The 26021-nt window shown below is 37.3% G+C and overlaps 1 protein-coding gene across 3 annotated transcripts in view; it reads right to left on the reverse strand.

The window, feature by feature from the left end:
• gpc6a (glypican 6a) overlaps positions 1 to 26021 on the reverse strand; it is a 137685-nt gene that overhangs the window by 50968 nt on the left and 60696 nt on the right. For all 3 annotated transcript variants that reach the window (XM_020606777.1, XM_020606763.1, XM_020606771.1), the window contains exon 3: positions 11696 to 12087. In XM_020606777.1, the coding sequence (XP_020462433.1) occupies positions 11696 to 12087 (392 nt within the window). The remainder of the gene's footprint in view (positions 1 to 11695; positions 12088 to 26021) is intronic.

The raw sequence follows: 26021 nt of genomic DNA on the forward strand, positions 1-26021 counted from the left end.
GGCAAGGACATTAAATGCACAAATGTAAAACAAAACTAGCTGACAGGATGACTTTGGAATATACTCACCTAATAAATTCACTGTGCCATTGCTATGGTATAAATGATGGGACAAGTGCAGAGGAGCCTAATGAATATATAGTATACTTTATCATCTATTCAATCCAGCAAACCATTGCAAATGTCACTCTGTACAATTTAATATCATCATACTGTTTCTTCAAACTTGCACAACTATGTACAGTATTTATTCATGAGAATATTAAATAATTTTTAAAAAGTTCTAGGATTAATTTGTTTCTGTCAGTTCAATTAAACTTGACCCATTTTCTAGACTGTCTGTTTAAGAGACAACACTGGGAGAACATTTTAAGTATAGACCGTTACAGCTACGCTTTTTAGATTTAGTGTGGCTTTTTATTGGCAATCAAAGAAATATATTTTGCACTGCAAACAGAAAAGGTGTTTTAAACTGCCCTTGATCTTTGTGAGCCCTTGGAAGATTTGCATTAAAATGGTGCCTCCTAACACCATTATCTTACTGATTATTTTACATCACTGTAGTTACTGTCCCAGCAGTTGCCATGTGCCCTGAATGAAGGGTAATCTGATCATCTTGTCAACATTTATTTACATTTGGGTGGATGGGATATTTCAGAGTGAGATTAAAACACTAATCTACTCATGTGATGTTTAAGTGCTATGATAACACTGTATGGCGATCGTGTGTTTGTGTTTGTGTGTGTGTTTTGCAGTGGCAGAGTATTCAGTATTCAGTATTCAGATCCTCTGCTTAAGAAAAACTAACTATACTGCAATATAGAATAACAGAATACTTCATTATAAGTAACGATCCTGGATTGAAAATGACACGTATGCAACACGAAACATTTTGTTAATAATACTAAAGTACAATTTAATGAAAATACCCAAGTAATTTACATGGATACATTTGGATACATATACTGTATATATGATTAGATAAATAGCTATACTAGATAGATATACACTGAATGGGTACTTCAATAGGCACACCTGCACAATTGTATGCACTACAATGCCACATTTTGGCCTTAACATCTGTGTTTATGAAGCTCAAAATGTTTCAGTTTTTGGTGAAATCGTCATAAATGTATAAATTCAATTATATGTTTAAGTTTTCACATGGGAGACTGGGGTTCAAATCCTGGCTGTGGTTACCTCTGATATGACAGACATGAACTAACAAAGTCATGGCAGCTCAGACGTCGCCCAGATAGACAAGGTCAGTGTCAGGACAACCTTCTTCAACATGGTGAAGAAGGAAGAACTGGATGTGCAACCAACACTAGATGCTGAATTCTCGTTCACCACACCCCCTCCACTAGAGGGCACAGCCACTGATATGAGGCAGAAGATGGATAACCCCCAAGTTACAGTAAACTCGCTGCTGTTCTGCATTAGCCTGAACCCCCTGAGTCAGATCATTACAAGGAGTGGGTACAGATACAAGTTCAAGCTACCATCAGCCACCTCCTCTACATGGATGACATCAAACTATATACCAAGAACAAATGGGACACTGACTCACTGATCCACCTGACATGGCTCTTCAGTGAGGACATCAGGATGTCATCTGGACTGGAGAAGGGTGGCCGGATGATAGTAGTTGTTTTTACACTGAGATCCTGTGATACTGCTGTTCTAAAGGGTCATCACTATCCCACCCTTGTGCTGTTCATACAGATCAAGCTAAGGGCAGTATAATCCTGAGCCAGCCTGTGAATTCAGACAGCAGCCCGGCATTCCGCACCAGAGGCGAGAAGCGACGTTGCTCTGTGTCAACTGTGACGTAAATTTTGCGCCGGTAGTCTACAAAGTGAAACAACAATGGTGGGAGAGATAAGTGCCAGGGGGCCATATAAGCAGATATACAGACTGCCTACAAGTACCTCTGTCCAGAATACTGCAGTGCTAAGCATAGCTAAGATACTGTGCACAACCCTTAAACTCCCAGGCCTTCCGAGGCTGAGGAAGATGTACACCGTCCATAGGGGTGAGAAGGGAATATATACTTTTTTTTTTAAATGCAGACTTATATTTACTTATCATTTCACATCGTCATACAAGTACTTTTACGTATGTGCCATATCTGAATGAACGTACGTCATGAAATGATGGTGGGGTGAAGGATAAATAGCAGGCTGCTCATTAGCCTGCTGCTTCATAAGAGCAGCTTGAAGATGCGGTCATCTGTTCAGCCAGACTCCTGTTGTGAGCACTTACTTTATTGAGGATTAAAAATGTATATGCAACTGAATGAGCAATAATAAAGCCAGCCATTTCTAATTTATTTACTCATAAAGGCCACAGTTGGGAGCCATTATACACCTGAATTCAGTATCATCAGTAAGATGCAGTATATCCAAAATGACTAAATCATTACAATAAAAAGACAAGACTATTATAATGAGAACTAACCCTGAAAGACACTCTTACGAGACATCACCTTTTAAGCCTATCCGACAGGGTGTTGTCATGCGCATATGGTGCGATCTCCCTTTAGGAGTAACAGAGTGGGAAGAGCACCGATGATGGAAATTGCTTTGTGCCACCAAGTAATGAAGTTGTGAGAAATGACAATGACTTTGCAAGCTACCAAGGCCAATCAAGGGGAACACTAGTGGGACAGTGAGACTGTCACCAAAAATTGTCTCAATAGTTCTGTCATAATTATTGTGACAAGTTGCATTGCTTTGCACTGATTGGGCACGGATGTAAGACTGCATTGCTGCCCCAGTGTCCCCACTCAATTCCATAGCCATTAGTGTCAATGGCTATATGAGTGATCTGTCACTGCACAAATCAGACTGCCATCTGCTACCGAGAGAAGCATGAGCCTGGTTGCACCAAATATCTGTGTAAAAATGTCTTCATATATTAGGATTACAATAAAGGATGTTGCAACAAAACTGATAAATATAAAACACTGCACTGTATTTTGAAGTTTAAATGCATCATTTATGTAGTATTATGCATAAAAGATGTGCATTATGGCACATCTGCATTATGTAATGTATGTAGTTTACATTTTCAAGAAAAGCTGATTAAGCACAGTTACTGCTTATCACAAAGCAAGATGTACAATGGATTTCCCTGTGGCTTTTTCCCCTAGTACTTATGTAAATAGTTTAGATTTCCTTTTGTGAGGTTTAATACTTGTTTTCAGAGAGTAATGTTGCAGATAAGCTCATAAAATTTGATCCAATGTCAGAGGGGTCGTTAGACCAGATGCTAGCCACTGTGATTCTCTCCAGCTTGAACGCGTGGTGGAGTTTTGGGTTTCACAGGTAATACAGACAGGATACAAGTCTAAAGGAACATCTACTATGCAACAAAACACTATAATTTTAAAGAAGTAAATAAAAAAGTTCATTTGAGACTATACCAAAACCACAATATATAGATAATAAAACATTCATTAAGCAAACATTCAGCTCAAATTATTTCAATTTCTCACAAATAAAAATTGATTTAATATTTAATATGTAATATTTAATGTTTAATATAAACATTTTTAACCACCACATTTTAGTAACCTTTTTGCACTGTAACAGTTCAACAAAATCTAACAAAAAGAAGTTTTTTTTTTAAATTTACATAGATAACATAACAGAACAAATCTACTGACTGCCTCGGCATAGCGAGTCCTTGTAGAAATGTACTGATCATAGAGGTAATAAGAGGGGGTTTGGAAACCAGGGAACAATTGTTGTGATGAATGAGCTCCATTGTAATGTGTTGTAGAACCTGTCCTCTCCAGAAAAGTATTGCTTTCCTTTAACCATGAAGGTGATCTGACCTCAACCAAGAGGTTTTAGTTGCTGAACATAGTCACATCTTAATCAGAAAGGTGCCAGAGCAGAAAATGCTGATATGGGTCATTGTGGAAGATGCTGAAAAATGCCCTATTTTGTTGTTTCAGTAGATTTTTTTGGACTCAATGACAACAATGTCCAGTTCCAAATGCACTTGTATATAAATTTAAAGTATTTCATTGTGTTGCGTGTCATCTAAAAGTAGAACCTGTGGTTTAAATTATTAATTGGTAACTGAGTAGTACATGGCAAATAATATTTAAAAATTAATACAATAGATTGTTCTGCAGATGTCTGGATGTGTTTAAGTCCAGCTGAATTGCATTTCTTGATACTGTCTGCTAAAACAGTATCATAAATAGTTTGAGATTCACAAACATATTTGTTATAAATCAGAAACATGCCAATTCACAAATAAATTTAGAGAGTGAGAGAATAGTTTAGAAGCAAGTGAGTAAACCTGAGCTGAATATCAATCCTTTAGCACATACAGAGGACAGTATAACAGTGTATGCACTAAAGTTGTCATTGATAATATAACACAGTCTGTAGCACTTTGTACTTCCACTAATCACATTTCCCTCCACTCAGCATGTTAAATGTAAGATGGAACCAAGGACAATTCCAGAGAGGCTGTACTGAAATCATATGCTGTCAAATCACTGTATGTTTAAAACTGACAGGATAACCCGCATGTGAGCAGCTGTGCCTCCATGAAACACCACCATGGTACTTGGTGGGCCCCTGCGACCCAAACGAGTCACAAGTGTCTGTCCTTGTTGAGGCATGTGATCGGACAGTGATATACCCTGACATATACCATGTTACGTGGCATGTCTAGAACAGCATTTGGGACTGTTTCTTTAATTTACCAAGACAAGTGCAAACATGTTCAAAGCAAAGCCCATGCTGCTATCAGACTAGGCACCGTGTACCATGAGTCATTCACCATCTCTAGTGGGTACAAGACCTACAGTACGTACACTATATTATTATCCATGTGATGTTGTGCCTTCACCTTGTGTCCATCAGACTCTTAAGGTCTGCAGCTCATCCTGAATGTTACAGACAAACAAGAAACCTCTGTACAAGTGTCACAACATCGGTGCTGACAACCTTCTGTAAGTGCTTGTTAAATAAAGATGTGGTACCATGCACTTTGTCAGTGTGCAAAAAAGTTGTCAGAAGATGTAGTGTAGATCAGTACAGTCAGATGATGTGACATATTTTCACCAGTTTTTGAGTAAGGCAGTAAGATAAGGGACTTCAAATACCCATATGCTCCTCTTTTTGTTGTCAATCTTCCATTCTTTTGTATTTTGTTCTAAATGTACTACTGTACCTCTCAATATCAGGCTGTCTGTATATTTTAGAGATTCTCTGTAATAAATAGAAGAGAGCATGTACTGTGGAAAGGAGTATACCATATCTTTCTTTATTATCCTTTCATATTATGTCCTTGTATTTGAGACCACATGCTGTCTCTTATTTTTTCCCCAACATTCTGCAGTTCACCACAGATCAAAATCTTTTAATTAAAAAGGACATCTTTGGTGCAGCACATTTCCCGATGACGTGCCAACCTTTTTGAGCCAGCTGCCATCTGCCGTCGCAGCACTGTAGCTGAGGCCTTATCCCCAGCAAGCTGTGGGAGCTGTGGGCCAGTGAGAGAAAAGAAGATAGACTGATAGGCAGAGAGAAAGAAACGTTTTTCCGGTGCATCTGTAAAAGTGGGCCTCAGTTGAGAAACATGAATAGACCCAACTCTCACATGGAGAAGGTCACTTAATCTGTCCTGAGCTAAATCTGCTGTCAAGCTGCTCTAGTCCACTATGTGGTTGTGCAACATATCCATCACAAATGGACACTTAACTACAAGTGATTGACACTGTTACACAAACTCACTTCTTTGGGTGTAAAATTCCATCAACCTGGATCAATGCATCAATCAAATAACCAGTAATCCGATGTCATCATTGTCAATAAATATCAGAAAATATTTTTTTTTTTAAATGCCCAACCCAGTCTGAGCCCAAGGTGACATCATCAGTCTGTCAGACCTTCCACGGTGCAGCACTCTGTAGACATTACTGACCAACAGCCGAAACCCCTCAAATACAGTATTCAGTTCAGTTAAAGGATGAGGATAAAAAAGCATATTAAAACAGACAGATCTTAACACTGGAAAAGCATTGCAGCTCTACTAGGATTTCTAAGAATCAAATGGAACATAATCTTGATAAAAGTGGTTCATACTACATACTATATATGTAATATTAATATTATACAAAATACATCTGACACATTGTTGATTTTGGTTTTATCAGTTGCTATGTACAGCAGCGGGGACTACAATTATTTCAAGATTGTAACAAATAAAAACATGCAATGACAATGAGGGTGTACCCCAGCACGCCTGCTAGGTTTAAGCGCAGCGTGTTGTGCAAAAGGCCAGAATGCATATTAAAAATGTTTGATTTTGAAAAGACACTACTAAGTACAGCACAAAGGAAATAAAGGAACTGCTCACAGCTGCAATAAAATTTAAACGATAAAGCCGTTCATTTTCCATATTAATACTATTTCCAGCAATCTCCATACAGACACTAAAACCAACAAAGTAGGACCATCTGCGTCAACCTGTGAGTTTAAGCCGGGTGGTGGTTAAGGGATGCACAGGGTGTACTGCTAATTAAGTTCTGACAGTGGACACACAGCTGAAGGGAAACACAAAATCTTGGTCAGAAAGAAACATTTCTTTCTCTTTGTGAAATTTGACATCATATTAAAGGTCACAGTCTGATTTCTGTATAACAGCGAAATGTGTACATGTGGCGAGTAGTAGATGACAGGAAATTAGCACAATAAAGTAAAAAAAATAAGTGAACATTATAGTTTCAATCGATTTTCTCTGATTAAATAAAAAAGCAGCACACAAGTGTGTTAGTCAACTTTGCTTACATCACTTTTGTCCCATTTATTTTTGGTAAATTCAAAAGTACTGACTCATGCAAACATGTTTGTCTGAGCCTGTACTAGTAAGTGTTGGACACAATTTATTGTGCCAGTGAGTGGTGAGTACATCAAGTAGGAAAGACACCCAAGATGATGATGCTGGTATTTGTTACATGTCAGCAAAGGCTCAGCAATCTGGCAAAACATTAATCCAAGATAAATGTTGAGTAAAGATCAGAAACTGCCTCAGAGTTTAATGTTAAAATATCTGACAGTTTGGGGTAGGAAATGAGTGCATAATGAGATCCACATGACAGTGTAAGCCATCAGAAAAAAACAAATCCCTTAGTGATAAATACCTACATCCTTCCATCATCATGACTAAATATGCACCATGGGCTAGGCCATCTTTCCATGCATATGAAGAGTGAGTGATAAGTGCTCTAAATGCTTGAACTTTAAATTGTTCAAAAGGTCCAAATCCATGCAATCTTCTCTGAGCAGGTCTTAATGTGGTTGGACTGTGTTTTAAGTACCCCCGGGATAAAACTCTGAGTGGTCATCATAAACTGTAATCCAGAGAGATCCCGCTCTTAATCCAGGATCGAGGTCCAGGAAACTGTTCAGTGCAAGCTGAGTGTGATGCCATTTTATGGTGCAACATCTGACATCCCTGCATACAGAGCTGCCCTTAAGTAGTAAATATGCATGCCTCATAATCATCAGTGCATCGTTCTGTGTTAAAGTAACATGAGAAACACAAATGGTTGAAAGCAGCCATTTCATAAAAAAGGGGACATTTAGTAATTTTAGACTCCTAGGTTTTGTGAATTTTACAAGTGTTTTGGTTATTTGAACAAGAGCTTTAATGATAGCTCTAGCAGCTCACTGGGGGCCATGCTCTGTATGCACCAAACACTCCACATTTAATTTTGACTAAAGAACTGTAGCAGACAAGATACTATTTTCTGTAAGATTTTATAATGCTATCTCAGACTAGTGGGCATTTTCTCATTTCTCAAAAAGATAATTAGCATTGTAGATCTTTATACAATGACTTTCTTTTTCAAATTATTCAGCCGTGGAGAAATAAGAATAATGGAACATAATGAGATAACATATCATTAAATTGCCAAATTATCAAACCACACAACCACTGTAACATCTGCCTGTCTTCCACACGGACTCAAACAGGGATTATGCAGAACTAGTAATTACTACTGTACATATCTGGCATTCATTTTGGACCCTAATTCCTGTGCAAAGTACCTTAATGTAGTTACACTAGTACTGAGTACTTAAGTATTTATATTCTATGCTACAGTACTGCATACTAATACTACATTTTGAAAGCAAATGTTGTATTACACTACATGTATTTACTACCGTATTACTACACTTCTCATATATGGTACATTTTATATAACATAAAATAAACTTACAACATAGGATGTATTGTTATGATATACAGGACACTATCCCAACAGACAGTAGATAAAATAAGCAGCTGGGGAAGGTCAAGAAAGGAGGACAAGGTCAACAGTGATCGTTAAATCTCAACATGGACAGAAAAAAAAATCCTCAAAGCTCAGAAAAAGAAGTGGAGGTTTTAAAAATTCCAAGACAACTGTGCACACCCAATCTGCTAAGGACGATTGTGTAATAAAATCAGATGAGCTATAGATTAAATTCTGCTGGACCTCAATGCATTAGGAATAATAATGCACTACATTAAATTATACAATGTAACACACTGAACTGGGACTGCAAGTAACAGTTATTTTAATTATTAATTGATTGTTTGGTCTGTAACATGTCAAACAGCTGCAAGCGTTGCCAGTCCAACAGTCCAGCACCCAAAGATATTTATTCTAAAATGCTTTAAAATATTGAAAAGCGGCAAAACCTCACATTTGACAAGTTGTAACCTCAGAATGATTCAATTTTTGCTAAAAAAACAGCTTAAATTACTAATCATTTATCAAAAATACTTGTAGGTTAATTTTGTGTTGATCAAATAATCAATCTACTAATCGCTGCAGCACTATATTGTCTGACCACTGTTTGCTGATGACTGATCTGCCAACACAAACAGCTGAATGATTAAACGTCAAAACACTGATATCTGAAGAAATATTACTGTAATTGCAGCAAGTAACACCACATAAATGTAACACTCTACTATAATGCATACACTGCACATCCTTGTTGCTTAAGGATATGACAATGAACAGAAGGAGCCTGGTTTACTGTCCTGTGCCTACAACAAAGAAGTGACAATTGGAATGAGCTTTTAAGACAGTGTGGTGAGAAAACTCAAGTGGCTGTTTGTCTCTGAAAGCAGCAGGTACTGAGGACAACTCTTAGGTCAAGGTGATTTGTCATTTCAAGAAACTTTTCACCTTGAGTCCTATGATTGTTGACCATCCTGACAGCCTTCAGAAATGCCACTCTGTTTCCTGACTCCACTTCATAATTGATGAGCAAGCGGGGAATACAGGATGTGATCCAGACTGACAGTGCCTCTTTAAGCCTTGGACAGATGTATAGAGGTGTGCATTTTAAGTCTTCATTTGGTCTGCTGCTGACAACTGGTGGAAAGCTCGCTCAGTGGTAAACTAAATGATAATAATAAACATTTTAAAAAGCCTGATTCTACCGTACCCTGCTGCCATACGGTACGATATAGTATTTTGGTGTGTGTACTATCACGGTACAATTTCTAATTTTTAATACTATTTTAATTCCACATCCTTGGTGAATAAAGTCTAAATCTGATTTGAGCAAAAATTCCAAAACAAATAAATGAATTAAATAAATTAATGAATAAATAAAAGTGCTTTTCTCTTATTTGCTACTCTTTGTATTTCATAAACTAAATCAATCACGGCAGCACGGTTCGGGCCCCACCTGGGACCTTTCTGTGTGGAGTTTGCATGTTCTCCCCGTGCTTGCGTGGGTTCTCTCCGGGTACTCTGGCTTCCTCCCACAGTCCAAAGACATGCAGCTTAGGTTGATTGGTGTCTCTAAATTGCCCATAGGAGTGCATGTGCGTGTGTGTGGTTGTTTGTCTATGTGTTAGCCCTGCGATGGATTGGCGACCACGTGAGAAAATAACAGCAGATTAATGTGATTAATAAAAATTGTTAGCTGTAGCCTTTGTGATTGTTGACTGCATAGTTTTTGCTGAAACAGCATTTTCTTATTCACATGTAGTCATATAATTCACCTATATTCTGATATAGTATATATAGTATAGATATAGTCATTTTCGATGATTTGTCTTTGTCTCGAGGCCAGTGTATAACAGAGGTTTGCTTAAACCTCCAACATAAGAATAATTAAACTTGTTCTCAAGCTGAGCACATTTATTTTTTGGCCTCTCACTCTTGCTCTTGCTTCTTCTCTTCTTTCCTTTTCAGACAATTTGTCCCCCACGGTGAACACAGAGCTTTGAGCTAAAAAGAAATTATATCACTGCTGAACTCTGAAGACATTTTTAAAACTGACGATTGAGCTCATAAAAAAAAACAAAACAGGTTTTTATCATTTGTGTCTAATTGCAAGTGAAGAATAGTGATTTCTGTAGGGTCAGCAAGCTGCCAGACTGAAAGACTCAATATGATCTTTCAGTAACTGGATGAAATTGGTAGATGAATAAGTATTGTAAAATATATTTATGTCTACCGAGATCGACATCTTTAAGACAGCATGCAAATTATTTGTCTTCAAGTTCATAAATGCTCTATTTGGCTTTAAATTGTCTTTTAAAAACTCAAATCCAACAAAATAAAATGTAATACATGTTGGTGATGGATATAACTGAGGGGAAAGAACTAAAACTTTAATTTAGGCATTCTAAGCTCACACCTGACACCTTTACAACCACTGTTTATCCAGGAAACCCACTATTGAATGTGAATAACTGGTTACTAGTTATCATTCCTGCCAGTCTTTCTTCATATATTTCATAAAGCAGAGTAGCTTTAGTTATACGTTTGGTATATATGTTTATCTTTTTAGCATTCAGCTGTCCATAATAAACTGTTGTGTTTAATCCACTAAGCCTTTAAAAACACATTTCCAATCTCCAACGCTCTAAGACGTATTTATTTTTTCAGCCAGTCAACCAGTTTCACAAAACAATCCACAAATAACTGTAAAGAAAAACATTATTATTATCATCAAATTAACTGTCAGCTTTGAAAATGTCACCAATTTTATGTTTCTGTCAAAAATGAAAAATATGTGAATAGCAAAGAGAGACACAAAAACACATCAGAAGTCTTAGTGGACATGCATTTAAATCTCTCCTCTTCTTCAAAGCTTTTCTCTCTGCAGGCGATTCTACTGCAATGTGCACCATGTAGAGTGTCCTGCACCCGTAGTTAAAAATGCATCACACTGACTGGTCCCCACACCAAGAGATCAAGACCAAAAAAATGATGTTTATATGGAAAAAATGTTGTCTCATTTTTTCTGAGCTTTTAATAAAAAATTCAGATCCAATGTGGTCTAATTCTAAAGGAGTATGATTTCATGATTTCAAAGAACATAAGAAAGAGCAGGCCATAAGTACTGTACTGTGTATATACAGTACTTGGGTAGAGTATATACACAGTACAGCAGGTTAGAGGATCAATATGAATGATTAAATATCTTCTTTCCACCATGTTTTTCTTGTGTGCAATTTAACATCCATTAGAATGTTACACAATATGTGACCTCATGAAAACAATACAGTGTTATAGAAGAGCAACATTCTATTGTAGACTTATTACTTTATCATAAACCAAAATAACATTGCTCAACAGCACAGGATCACTTAACAATAAAGCAGCACAACCACAGTCAAAACAGATACGAGAAGAAAATTAAGCTCACCTTGGCGACCCTGTTGGCGACCTCCCGACCCACCATTAGTCCTTGGACAAACGTCCGTGCAGCGATGAAGGCCCTGGTGACTTGGGCCTTCAGTTTCCTGGGCACATCTCCAAAGGGCTTTAGCTGATCTGTGTATTTACTGACACACTCCAGGTAGTCATCTGTGAAGTGGTACTGAGAGTTGAGTAACTGGAACATCCGCTCCAGCAGCCTGGACCAGAAGTCATTCAGCATCTCCTCCAGGTTGACGTTGCCCCCCGTGTAGTAGCGCTTAAGCTCTGTGAACAGGTCCTGGAACACCTCTAAATTCTGCATATACAGCTTCCCATATGTCCTTGTGAACATACTGTTGAGAGACTTCTCAGAATTGTCCAGCAGCTCCAAGAAAAACTCTAGATAGATGGATGGTTTGGGGAGAGGAGGGAGGGGTAGAAAGGACACGGCTGGGTCATTATGCAGACATTTACAGTATCTTATGTCTTTTCCTACACTCTAAACCAGACTAAAGTATTCAAACGCATAACCACAAGAGGATAAATCTACTCAAAGTGCTGTTGTTGTATTAATGTCTTATTTTATGTCTCTGTCGTCATATACAGGAGCAATGTAAAGCAGCCAACAATAGGAACTTGATTATGTGAAGAAAGTCAGTCCAAAGCATTAATAATTTAAAAGCAGAAATAATGGGCCAAGAGGACTATGAATGATTAATGTAAAGGTTCTGATTGCATACTGTAACAAAATATTCATAAGTTTTAGACACACACACACACACACACACACACACACACACGCCCTAGTATACATTGTCATCCTGATCACCCACCATTATTCCCAGACGCATTAGCTTCTCACTGAAACAATTTATTTGTCCACCGAGGTAGCTTGCCTATGGGCCTACAATTGAATATTGTGTAACATTATATTGAAAGAAGCTTCATTCGCTTCAAATTATCTCGAGTATGTTCCATTTTAGGCACAACATTTCACTATGAGACAAGCACATCTATTCTATTTCTCTTATTATATTTGCCTGTAATTGTGTACTTAGAACTTATACAGCCTAACACTGACATTTAAAGATAAAACTTTAAAACAAATGCCTTTTAACATCCCTTAAATCTGAGCTGAGGACAAATAAACTATAATGACTGTGTAGTTATTGTGCAAAATCTTTAATTTTTTTGGAAGAGTATAAAATTATTAAAATTATAGAAATTGTGGCTAAGCTTCATGCTTTTGGGTGGGTTTTCCCAAGACAATGGTTGACTGACATCTAAGAGTCAGGATTACTGACTGTCACCTCATGCATTACTGACTATGGAACATTAGGCTGTATAACTTACAAACATTGCTACTTTCTTGTACATTTTTAACAAGGTCCATATAGTGTTGGTTATGTACCGTTAGCATTTTAAGACACTTTTTATTTCCAACTTTCTGCATTTAGGAGGATCCTTCATCAACTTTGAATTTCCCACAAATAGTGGAAGCTAGCAAGCTAGGCTAAAGGCTTTCCACTTGGAAAGTAGAAGCTAGTTAGTCGAGCTTGCCATCGTTTCCTACTGGATGTTAATTTTTTTTTTTTTAAGTTGGGTGTGTCCCTGAACTAAGATGATTTACATATGGTTAATCACATAGTAGGTGACAATCAAACACATTCAGGAGCTGAGAGAGGCAATGCTGTTAATAAAGCAATTAATGTAGATCATATAATAAGAACATAAAATAGACATTTTGAATAGGTAAAACATTTTTTTAGGATAGAAAAACATTTCTCAAACTCTTTGATAACAGATACAGGACACACTTTCCTATTCTGTCATGACCTGAACATGCATCTACTGCACAGTAAGTGCTCAAAAGCACAACTGTGAGTATTACTGAGCCACCAGCAGCTCCTGCACACTCAGCGTTGTGTTTGCCATTTATTGTAGAAAGTAAAGGAATCTAACCACAATTAGCTGTCGCTCATACATCAGGATGTGGTGACAGACTGTTAACATTCTGTCACCACATTGCTGTTAACATTCACAGCAGCATGCATTAATACTAACAATCCACAAATTGTCATTTGTGGTGGCTAAGTACTTTTACTTTTAATACATTACTTGATAATACCTCTTTACTTCTAATTCAGTAAAATCTTGAATATACATGCAATGGCGTATTATATGACAAAACAAAACCACTGATGAAAAAGCTACTAACAACAAACTCCCAACCTGATTATGTAGTGGCCATATTTAAGTGTCTGCCCACATAGATAAACAGCATCAACATTGTCAATCTGAACCAAAAAACAACATTTCACCACCAAAGTGTAAAATTAAATACAGTATTCTTTTGCTTGGTTAAATAAGTACATAAGTCACAAGATACATCGCGTAGCAAAAATTAATTTTAAACCTCAGTTCAACTGTAAATTATTTCAAAATGCAGAAGTGCAACAACAGAATCCAAATTTAGCATTTAAAGCAATTATATCATTACTCCTTTGTCATCTGCCCAAGTGGCTTTCTTCCATGTGAGCACCTGATCTTCTGAGCATTAACTCAACCAACAATGAGAAAAATAGAGAGAAAAATGATTATCTGGGGAGTCGCACTGAAGCCTGGCTAATAGGATCCTATGTTCCTGCACACGGTGCACAGGAGTAAATGTTCAGAAGATCATGACACATCTCTCCAAACACAAGTATCTAATATTCCTCGCTTCTTTGTAAACATTCACACTGCAGCCATTTCACGTGTCATGCTTGCTAATACACTATTCAGAGGCTCCTTTCCTTTTTGGGTATTCTTACTGGATGATATTTCTTTGCATTGTTAATGAAAGCAGTTACTCCCTGACACAGTGGCCACATCTAGTATCTAATAACACCTCCAGTGATAATATGACTAAACCATAAGACTTGATAAATCCCTTCACATGTAGCCCAATTTATTTATAGTGAAGCAGGGCTGTGCTGTGTATAATCATGAAAAGCAAACTCAGAACATGAAGCATAAAACATGAACTCAGAGAGCAAGACTTCTAAGTTTGACATTTTAGGACTATTTTATTTTGATTGAGTTGGAGGTCTTTGAAGAAATTTGCAATCCCAAGAGGTATTAAAGAACAATTAAGATAGTGCCACATGGCATACTGTAATTTCTAATAACATTTAAATTTAATAATTTATTTACTGTAATTTCTAATAACTATTAAATATAATAATTTATTAAATTACAAAATTATTCATTGCTGCAAACAGAAATATAGATAATTCAGACAAATGAACACTGCTTCGTAGCATCTTGATGGGAAAATGTAAAGTTTGTATTAACAAGCACCCGAAATGCTGAAGTGTCAAACTCGGTACAGGCGGACACTGCTGAGATCAAAATTCTGGACCCTAACAATTCAGTTGTGCAAAGTGTACTAAACAACTAATGTGAGTGCCTGAAAAACTTAATATCTACATATCCTGTGGTTCTACATGCTAATGGTACCAATGGTTTGCTTGCCCTCCACTTCCAAGATTGTTGAAAGTCTTTTTATTGAAAGTGCATGGCATTTCCATAGCTAAAACAGACAGGAGAACCGATCCCTAGTCACTCATTCTAGTTTCTTTGCAACTGAATGACCTACCATTACACTAACATTTATTTAAGTATTAAGAGCCTGCAGGGCTTTTTGCACTTCATTTTTACAATTAGACCTGAATCAAGGACATGTACAGTAAACCCCTGTGTATTGTGCATACAACACTGTATCTGTTACCATTTAAAATGCTCTTAAGATAGATGATCAATATGGCAAAAAAGCAGCACCATATTATTTGTATTAACGATGTACAAAATGACACTGAGAATACAACTCATGTCCTTTTGTTGTCCATGTCTTTTGTTTATGTTACTTGACATTGCAGGATTCACACAGTAAACAGCAGCAGATGAAATAAACTAATTCCAGCTAATCTATCAGAAATCCATCTTAATCATCATGATGAGCTTCAACACTTTACTGAAAAGAACACACTGAAAATAATACAGTTCACTTTCTTTGTGGAGTACTGATAAACTAAATATATAGTCACTAATGTAAAGTACATAAAGGACCTGCAATCTGTCCCTTTAACTCAGTCCTTACTTGCGTAAAATAAAGTTCCCCTCTATATATCTCTGTGGAATTGTGAGGTGAAGAAAAAAAAAAAAAGATTGAGATAATTTTTCATGTCTGCATACTTCATTAAAAGTGGTCAAGTCCATTACAATTACTCCCATGAAAAAATTAATTACTAAAACAAGAAAGACTGGACTTATGCCAAGAAGAAATTTCTGAACTCACTAAATTAATTAAGTTTTACACAGGCTAATGGACTCCCAGACAATGACATACTGTAAGTGGTCATTACAAACAGATCACACACTATTCTGTGCAATAGTGTGAAATTAAGTGAAGTGCAGTTACCGCTAAAGACTGCTAATAGATAATAATTAGATAATAGAACCTATTAAATTAACCTGTTGATGTGGACGACATAAATGACCCAGATAATATTTTACTCCGGGGCAGGTACAGTATAAGGCAGTAGTCACTGGCACAGTGTATTGAATTGGGAATTCCATGGTTATATGTGGTTGACTAAAATCACCTCATTTTGTTGGACAGTACTTATTGATTCACTAATCTAAATTGTTAAAACACCATGTAGTGGCCGACTTCAGTGAGCTTCTGGTATTCAGGCCTTTATGGACAAAAACTGCTGCACTAAAAGCCAGAGACATATGGATCACCAGCATTTTGCATCCATATGACATTACTCCACAACTATGTTTACTTTTCTTTTGAGAATGTCTTTCTTAGCCCCACTAGCTTTTAGTAGTTACAAACATGTCTACTTTTAGAAATGTGCTTATGATATATTTTTAGTTTAAGTAACTGACCAAAGTTCTATAATCTGAACCAAAGAGTTCTTGGACTAATGAGCAAATCACTCATCACCACCCTTCTCTTGCATAACTATTGGGTTTTAATGTGATTTCAAGGCCTGGAAAACAGACTGCACTGAGAGTTTCAGATAGCAGCTACAGCTTGCCAGTTCATGAAGCATGAATTGCTCTCTGCTTGCCAAAATACATATTTGGCCAGGGAATTATCATTGAGAGTTATTGACCTTGGATAACATTCAGCTATCTGGCCTTCAGGGTCTTAATACTTGAAAACATTTCAATACATGGGTGTATGTTTACTGAAAAAATACATTCAGGAATCATCATAATCATCATTATGGGTGTGGCAGTGGCTCAGGAGGTAGACCGGGTTGTCTCCTAACTGGAAGGTTGGTGGCTCCATTCCTGGCTTCTCCAGTCCACATGTGGAAGTGTCCTTGAGCAAGACATTGAACCCCCAGTTGCTCCCTGTGTGTGTGTGAATGGATGAACAGGCTAATAGAATGCATAGAAAAGTGCTATAGAGGTATAAGACCATTTACCATCCCACATCCAGATCTCCACTAACAAATGCTGTATAAATCATACAGTATAAGCTCTGAAAAGACTTCATTGATGTAGCAAGAAAATGGACCAAAAAAAAAAAAAAAATCCAACAAAATTGGGAAGACTTCCAGATTTCTGAGCTAAATTCTGGGAAACAGACACAAAAACTAAAATGTTTCTCAAAAGTTTCACTGTCTGCTTTTAATTTGACATGATTCCTGTTTAATATACTGTACACCCAAATATACACAAAAGACCAGAATATAAACTCCTTCAGAGTTTTAATAACTCAATGAATCTACCGTACAGGATTGCTAAAAGAGTTTTTAAAAATATAGAACAAAATCCTCAGGGTCTTCAGGACAAGTGAAATAGTCTTTTATAGAGTTTCATAAATTTATTCTTTGTATGTTGCACTCATTCATTTTTACATAATATGTTCATTATATAACATATCTAAAATATCTTTAGGTTTTGTAAATTGTGCTAAAAGATCAATTTTTACTTTTCATCTTGCCTTTCAATTTTTGCTGTTGTTGTGGAAAGCATAATGAAAACAAAGCCTAACCAGTTAAATTATAAAGCATAATAAAAATAACCTAAAACTTAAAAAAACCTGTGGTTTTAGAACGAGTCATAAATGAGTTGGGATGTTATCATTTTCACACTGCAGACAAAATATATAGTGTGCTAATACCCTTGAAGTAATTCTGAGTGTGAAGAATCGGTTTTCTCTGAGAGCAGCACAAAGTGCTCCTTTGCTATCTGGCCTATTTAGTGTAAATAATTACTACAATTAATAAAGGTGACCTTTCAGTCGTTCTGACTTTAACACTTTATCCATAAATGCCCCCTGCCCCCAAAGTGGAAAAACTGCACTCAATTTTACTTCAATAATTGAAAATTCTGTTGTTTTTTTCCTACTTGTTCTCTATATCTTAGTATGGATAATTAAGACCAAACTTCAATTAATGCTTCAGTCTTCAATGAACAGAGGGTAGTTAATGTACGAAGCTCAGCCTAGATATTACTACATTTTATACCTTTCAGCCTGGTACTGTAATGTATTTTGAGCAAAGTCAAAAGTGTCAAATGAGAGGAGCAGCTTTATTTTATTGTCACTGTAACATTGTGACACGTACAACAAAATTTTGTTTGGAGCCCCTGCGTGCATGCGCGCCACCATCACAGGCAGCTGGGGGGGTTCGGTGTCTTGCCCAAGGACACTTTAAAATGAATAAAACTCTCAATGACATAAATGCTTCACATATAACCCTGTATTGACCTGTAAACCCCTGTAAAAACAATGCTCTGTAGCACTTATATCTCTGATACATTAGCAGACTCTTTTCATATATCCAATTTTATGGTCCATATTGACCAGAACTTTTCAATCTCTAGGCTCTAGAGCATGTTGACAGCAAGAGTGATTCAAAGGCATTTTATTAAATTGGAAAAGTTTTTTTTTCTTTTTAATAAACAGCTTTACAGAAAAGAGCCACTTCAATTGCAAGGTAACAGTGTTAAGTATCTGTCTAAACTTCTCCTCAGTGGAGTGCAGTACTTTGGGACTGTGGGAAAGTATGATTTCTAATAGCTGTAACTGCTGCTGTTTCGTTGCAGTTTTTTCAACCCAGAAACACAAAGGTGAAGAAAATGTTGCGCACATGAACAGTATAACCAAGGGTAAAATGTAACAGGAAAACTTAGCAGTGGTATGGCTAAATACAGTAGATATGGCAGTGATGTCTTTTTAATTTACCAAATTCTTTGGTTTATGGCCAAGCCTCTGCCAAACTATTGACATTCCAGCTCAGCTGCACTGTGTGATTAATGCTACAGTAATTAGCATTAATAAAATAAACATAACATTATTTTGGGTGGGGTGGGGGGCTGGAACTATTTGACCATCTGATAAGCAGTTTTGAAGAAGCATCCTGGCACAATTCACTAGTTACCTTCAAGGCCCACCAGTAAATTGTGCTGGACTAATGCCTAACTACATCTCTGTCCTTGTCAACCTCTATGATCTATACTGTATCCTCTTTTATGGTTGTAGGCCATAAAAGACGAAGGTGTCACATTTCATCCACTGTTATGTGCAATGTGTTACTGTACTTGAAGTGAACAGTCAAATTTGTTAAAAATTCATTAATGTGAAGACATCCTCTCAAATACTGATGGTGCTGGTGCAAAAATCCTAAATATATTAAATGTGTTTTGTTTTACTTACAATATTTAAGTATTACACACACATTAGCTTTTCTATGTGGAGGCAGAGAGCACTAGTGGCAGTGGCATCTGTCACTAAGATAACATGCAATGTAACTGTATTGCATCACGGTCTATTGAGGTGAAGAAACTGGGTGTCTACAAAAAGCACTTTCTCTTTGAATGTAAGGGACTGACAGCATGGGACACCTGATATTTAATATTTACCTTTCATGTTTGAGATTTCTAACATCTTTACACACACACACACAACACGTACGATATGCCTCAGTTGTAATATATTTTTACATGTTGTCCTTTGCTGTCAAACCCATCAGTCACTCCTTTTTCTTCGGTTTCTTTTCATTTGTGATGAAATTTTGCAGAGAAATTAAAACAATGACGATACTTGAGACTATGCACAACAAAGAGTGGAAACAATTTAGAACAACCAGCCTTAATAAATGTACATTTTTTTGTACTGTTAACTACCAAAAATGACTTATTTTATTAAAATTTTAACAGTTAGCTTAGGACTACTAAATGCTGAAATTGTTTAATCACTGTGGAATGCTTGATTTGACTGCGACTTCAATAAAGCTCTCCATCAATCCATCCATTATCTATGCCACCCATTTCTGAATAGGGTCGCGGGCGGGCTGGAGCCAATCCCAGCAGACATTCAGACATTGGCGGGTGGCGGGGTACACCCTGGACAGGTTGCCAGTCTATTACAGGGCTGACATGTAGACAGACAGCCACACACAGCTATACTCACTCCTACAGGAAATTTAAAGTCACCAATCAACCTAAGCTACATGTCTTTGGACTGTGGGAGGAAGCAGGAGAACCTGGAGAGAACCCATGCAGGCACAGGGAGAACATGCAAACTCCGCACAGGAAGGCCCTGGGTCGGCCCGGGCTCAAAGCCGGAACCTTCTTGCTGTGAGCTGACAGCGCTAACCACCGTGTTGCTGTGCTGCCCTCATCATATGCAAAATATTTAAAGTAGGTACAGTGCCTTGCGAAAGTATTCGGCCCCCTTGAACTTTGCGACCTTTTGCCACATTTCAGGCTTCAAACATAAAGATATAAAACTGTAATTTTTTGTGAAGAATCAACAACAAGTGGGACACAATCATGAAGTGGAACGAAATTTATTGGATATTTCAAACTTTTTTAACAAATAAAAAACTGAAAAATTGGCCGTGCAAAATTATTCAGCCCCCTTAAGTTAATACTTTGTAGCGGCCAACACAAACTAGACTTTTTCAGTAATTTGTTGCTTTGCTTTCCTTCATCAAAAGGACCTAAACAATTGTTAACCTCAGCTCGAAAATGATTTTCAGAACTCAAAGATCTCCGGTACAGCCTAACACTAAACAATTCCTCATGATCTGCCTCTGCAGGGGTACTAATGCCATCGGAGCCACACTGTATAAAACAAATACATGAAACGATCGATTTAATTCATGTAGACTGATGAATGCACTTTTGACTGTTTTGGCATTTTGTGATGTGACTTTGTGGTGTTGGGTGCCTTTAATCCTTGTGTATTTCATCTCACTCCAACAGTGTGTGAATACATTTTATATACTTCTGTTTGCAGGAGTGTGTGTGTGTGACAGACAAATAACATATGTACAATAGGTCAGAACAAAACTATCTGCCCAGTTAATGTAATTGTAATATGATCGTTAAATTGGCTCATGGATAGATGTTAAAACGAACCACCCTGTTGTTTATCTGTATTCAATGGCCCGTGAGTCAAAATTCACACCTAAAGTCATTCAAATGAATCATCATTAGCGTGGAAGGAAAATACTTAAACAAGTCTCACTCATCCACTAACATGAATTAGCGAATTGCGTGTTTGCTTAACTGCAACTAACAAAACGAGGATGTAGGTAAATATTGAAATTCCCTTCGATTGGTGGCCAGTCTGTAAAGCACCGGGTGAGCAGGCGCTCCCTATTGATGAGCTTCAGCTAATCCATCGCATTTCCCTGTAAATAGCTTTCTGCATGAGAAAGAGACCCCCCCCCCCCCCCCCCAGGTGTTAGAATGGCCAAGTCAAAGTCCAGACCTGAATCCAATCGAGAATCTGTGGAAAGAACTGAAAACTGCTGTTCACAAATGCTCTCCATCCAACCTCACTGAGCTCGAGCTGTTTTGCAAGGAGGCATGGGCAAAAATTTCAGTCTCTCGATGTGCAAAACTGATAGAGACATACCCCAAGCGATTTACAGCTGTAATCGCAGCAAAAGGTGGCGCTACAACGTATTAACTTAAGGGGGTTGAATAATTTTGCACGCCCAATTTTTCAGTTTTTTATTTGTTAAAAACGTTTGAAATATCCAATAAATTTCGTTCCACTTCATGATTGTGTCCCACTTGTTGTTGATTCTTCACAAAAAATTACAGTTTTATATCTTTATGTTTGAAGCCTGAAATGTGGCAAAAGGTCGCAAAGTTCAAGGGGGCCGAATACTTTCGCAAGGCACTGTAGGTTTAGTACAATCCAGTCTCCCAACAAAATGTATAATAGCTACATTGGTCCACAATGCAAAATGTACAACACTCTCACAATTATACCTCCAAAATTGTGACATTGCAACATCTTTCTGACAGCAAAAATGAGAGAAAATGTTTAGGTTTAGGCACAGAAACTACATGGTTATGGTCAGAGAAAGACCCTGAGTTTGGTTAAAACACTCGAACAAAATGCACAATGTTGCACACAGTTTAACACAGGACACAACCTCTGGTTGTCTGTGTGAAAGTCAGGTGTTTACCGGACCCATCCATCCACCCCAAGCACCACCTTTCTAGTGTTTTTACCTTTCTATAGTTAAAAACTGTTTGACTTCAACAAACTCTAACATTACCTTCCCAAACCACAAGCCATACCAGCTGGTGGCACTAATGCATCATTTCATTGTTTGCCATGTGCCATAAAATGCGAAGAAGAAGAAAACAAAGCACGAGACTGGGCTGCAATACAAAAAGTGTTGACATGTCACAGTTTTACTCCATTTTACACTGTGGCCCTATGTAGCTATTGTATATTTTCATGTGAGACTGTGCTGGATTGGTTCGTACTCCCTTCAACTCACAGTACACGTTAGCAGTATGTGCACTACAATAAATGTTATTTCCTTTGCACTGATATTCACAATTTTAAGCCAGCAATTCTCTACTGTATATCACAAGAGATACTTGAAATTCAACAAGATTCTTTCTTTTTCCATAAGCATTTGTTTTTAATCAATATCTACACAGTCGTCAATCCCCAGCCCCCCGTGAAAATATAGAGAGAATTCATGAGATGCTGTTTATATTTGGCGAAGTAAATTATTCTGTCAGGACACGACCAAATTTAAAGCTAAGGACACTTGAGCTGAGTTGAGCTGCGCTTTTATTGTACTGAAGCAGTGCTTTTATTGGCATTTCAATACTATCAAAATGACTGGATTAAAAAAAAAGATACGCAACTTTGACATTTGAAGGATATCCAAATTTGCTTTTCAACTGCAGTAATACGTTTTCAGGGTGCACAGGGAGTTTTGAATTATTATTTTTTGCTTGAAAATAGACATCAAGTAAATAGTGAAGAAGATGTTGATAAATGCTAGGTCACTTTATTCATGACAGTTCATCAGTCATATTCAAATTCATTTTAACAGAAGTGTAAATACATGAATACCATAGGTTTTGATCCTGCCCAGAGCAGATGACCAGGTGGTAAAATCCATTCGCCCCACATACATGATGCACATCACACTAGAGCTGACAGCATCAATATAAAGGCCATGTAATTAAAGCCCTCTGTTGCAGGATATAGAGGAAAGGGAGGCAAGTTTCTCACAGCCCATCAATCACACAGTGGCAGCTCATTTAAAACATCTTTAAAATAAAAGTTGCACCAGGCACTGCCTTTTACAAAGAGCAATTGTTTTCTGACAGCTAAGTGAATCTGTGCTGAAATCTCTAGGAGAAAGGTTGAGTGTAGGAGACTTTTTATGCAGAGAGCTGACAGACTGAATTGAGAAGGAGCCCATTCTCTGTTCTCAAAGAAATAACTCTGGCTGTACTTGATGCTATCTCTGATAGCAGCAGAGAGGGGGGTCACATATTTGCCATGGATAATGGGCTTTTAGACATAATGGCACAAAGCCAGCTAGCCAAAAGAGAGAAATTTCACAATTCAGCATCTGCTGTATTATAAGATGCTTGATTGTGTCCAAACGTACCATCTGGCTCTGTAAATAAAGGATGAGTGGAAATCCATGCCAGTCTCTTCTGCAGATTTGTAAGTTAGCTCAAAGATAATTTGTATCTAATAAACATAAAATGTTATCACACACCCATTTTGGCAAAAAAGATGAAGGTACCAGTATTACTTGAAGTAAACAAAGGCACCATCCCGTTCTGTGCCTAGATGATGATTGATGATCGTGATTGTTAAAGTTAAAGGCATTACTGCCGCCATGCACTGAGACAATCTGGGGTTTTAGAGCATGAATCCAAAGCACAATAAATTGGAATACATCAAGTAACTAATCATGTCTACCTGAAAAGTTCCAGGACAACAATTTATTATTATTCTTTGAAGAAGCTCTTTAAATATTAAACTAGTTCATCTATCCACAAAAGAAGTATACATGAAGATGCATAATTACTGTAAAGTCACACACATTACACATTGACATTTCTTATTATTCTTGAAGAACTGCTGTATTAAAGCCTGATGCATTGTACTCTGAATATATACTTCACAATTTGACTTTCATACCTGAGTTGCAGATGAAGAAATTCTGTATGTCGTAGTAACAGGGCAAATCACTGAAATACACTGATGATACGCTGTTAGCTTTACGGTACCTGTATGGTGTAGTGAGAGATGCAGAGAAGCAACATGTCAGAAAAAAATGGTACTGTGTGTTGAACAGACTCCCTGAAGGCAGCCAGTGATTTGTAATTCCACTGACACTGCCAAAACCAGTACAGGACTGAACCTCAAATACATCCTGTTTCTTGCTCAATCCCTGATTAAGGCTGTAACACCAATGGTGGTTTACTGAATTTCATATCTATTTTTATAAAAGCCAAATATTCAAGACTAGTTACACAAAGAAAGTGTTGCTGATAAATTAAATTTTGGCTTAGTTTCCATCTGGGGTCAGTGGGCGATTATAGGGATGAATGCCAATTAAATCATTACTGTTGCTTGCTGATTTCAGAGTTAAGTTATCATTTGAGTAAAAACAATGTGATTAAAAATGCCATAAATGATGATTTTCTTGGGGGAGAGGGGGGTTATTTAAAGTACATTTGTCTCATATTTCTTACATACTTTGAAGTAAGGGTTTGAATTCCAGGACTTGCATATGTAATTGACGATTTTTTTTACTGGACATCGGCATTTCCATCAATACTGCCCAAAGTTTATTTTCAGAACTTTATAAGTAGGAACCAAAATGCAGGTTCTCACATTTCCGGTTCTTATAAATCTGGAAGTGGTTCCATTTCAGACTCAGTCCTGTGAATCCAAACTTATAGGGGTATTGGCCCCAGCAGACAGCATGATAAAAGAACAACTAAATCATTTAAACAGAACAGTGATTTGTGGCTGCCTCTGGTGTGGATAAGACAGGTCAATAATAGTTTAAGACTTGTTGAATGATGGTGGAACCAGGAGGGAGTTGCCTTTTAAATAAAGGATGGTGGTAAATTATATGAGAGGGCTGAAGCCAACAGGCACGGAGAGAGAAGGAAGTCTTCCTGACTGATCATTCATTGAGCTCTAATGAATGCAGACAATATTCTCTTTTACTTATTATTATCACACACAGAAGTTCGCCAGTAGGCTACTGCCAGTTATGACCAAAACAATTATTGTGTGTGTGTGAAGCAATTAGCCTGACATTAAATGTCTGACTGTTTTTAAATATGAACTTCTGACAGACGTATTACACTTTGTGTTTTAATGATTTGTTTTCTCTCCTTTGCATTGTGCGACTACAGCATTGCTGAAGCTCTACTAACAAACTGTCTAATCCAATCTAAGTGCCAGAACATCAACATGTTCTGACAAGCTCATCAAAAAGGAGACCAGCAAACCAACAAAGCAGTAAACATGCACAGAGAAAATGACACGCAGAATGATGAATCTTAAGTGGTTTGGATGGCTATGACCAGACTACCGTACATACTTTCCTAGCTTGAATTTTTTTTCCCTGATCTGTGTCAAAACCAACAAATCAAAACTACTCTAGCAGGCAAGTTCTTTAAAGAAAGAGACAATCTATTCTCGCATCTATCAGTGCTGTCTCATATCAGCTGCCTGTATGATGGGTGGAGACAGAAGAGCCTTTCATGGCATTTACATGGGGCTTTCACTGTAAAACTATAGGAGATGCACCGTGCCTTAGATTTCTGTCCTCTCCTGCAGTCAGAATATCAAATAATAGTATAAAATATCTATTGAGTTGCATCTGCAGACCATATATTATAGTCTGGTTAAGTTTAGGCAGACAACTGCTGGGTTAAGATTAGAGAAAGATTATCTTAATGGGAAAAAGAAACCAGCATTGACTGTCAGATCAACTATAATGCCGATCTATTTCCTG

The sequence above is a fragment of the Monopterus albus genome, unplaced genomic scaffold (assembly GCF_001952655.1).
Source record: "Monopterus albus unplaced genomic scaffold, M_albus_1.0 scaffold4.1, whole genome shotgun sequence".
Lineage (NCBI taxonomy): Eukaryota > Metazoa > Chordata > Actinopteri > Synbranchiformes > Synbranchidae > Monopterus > Monopterus albus.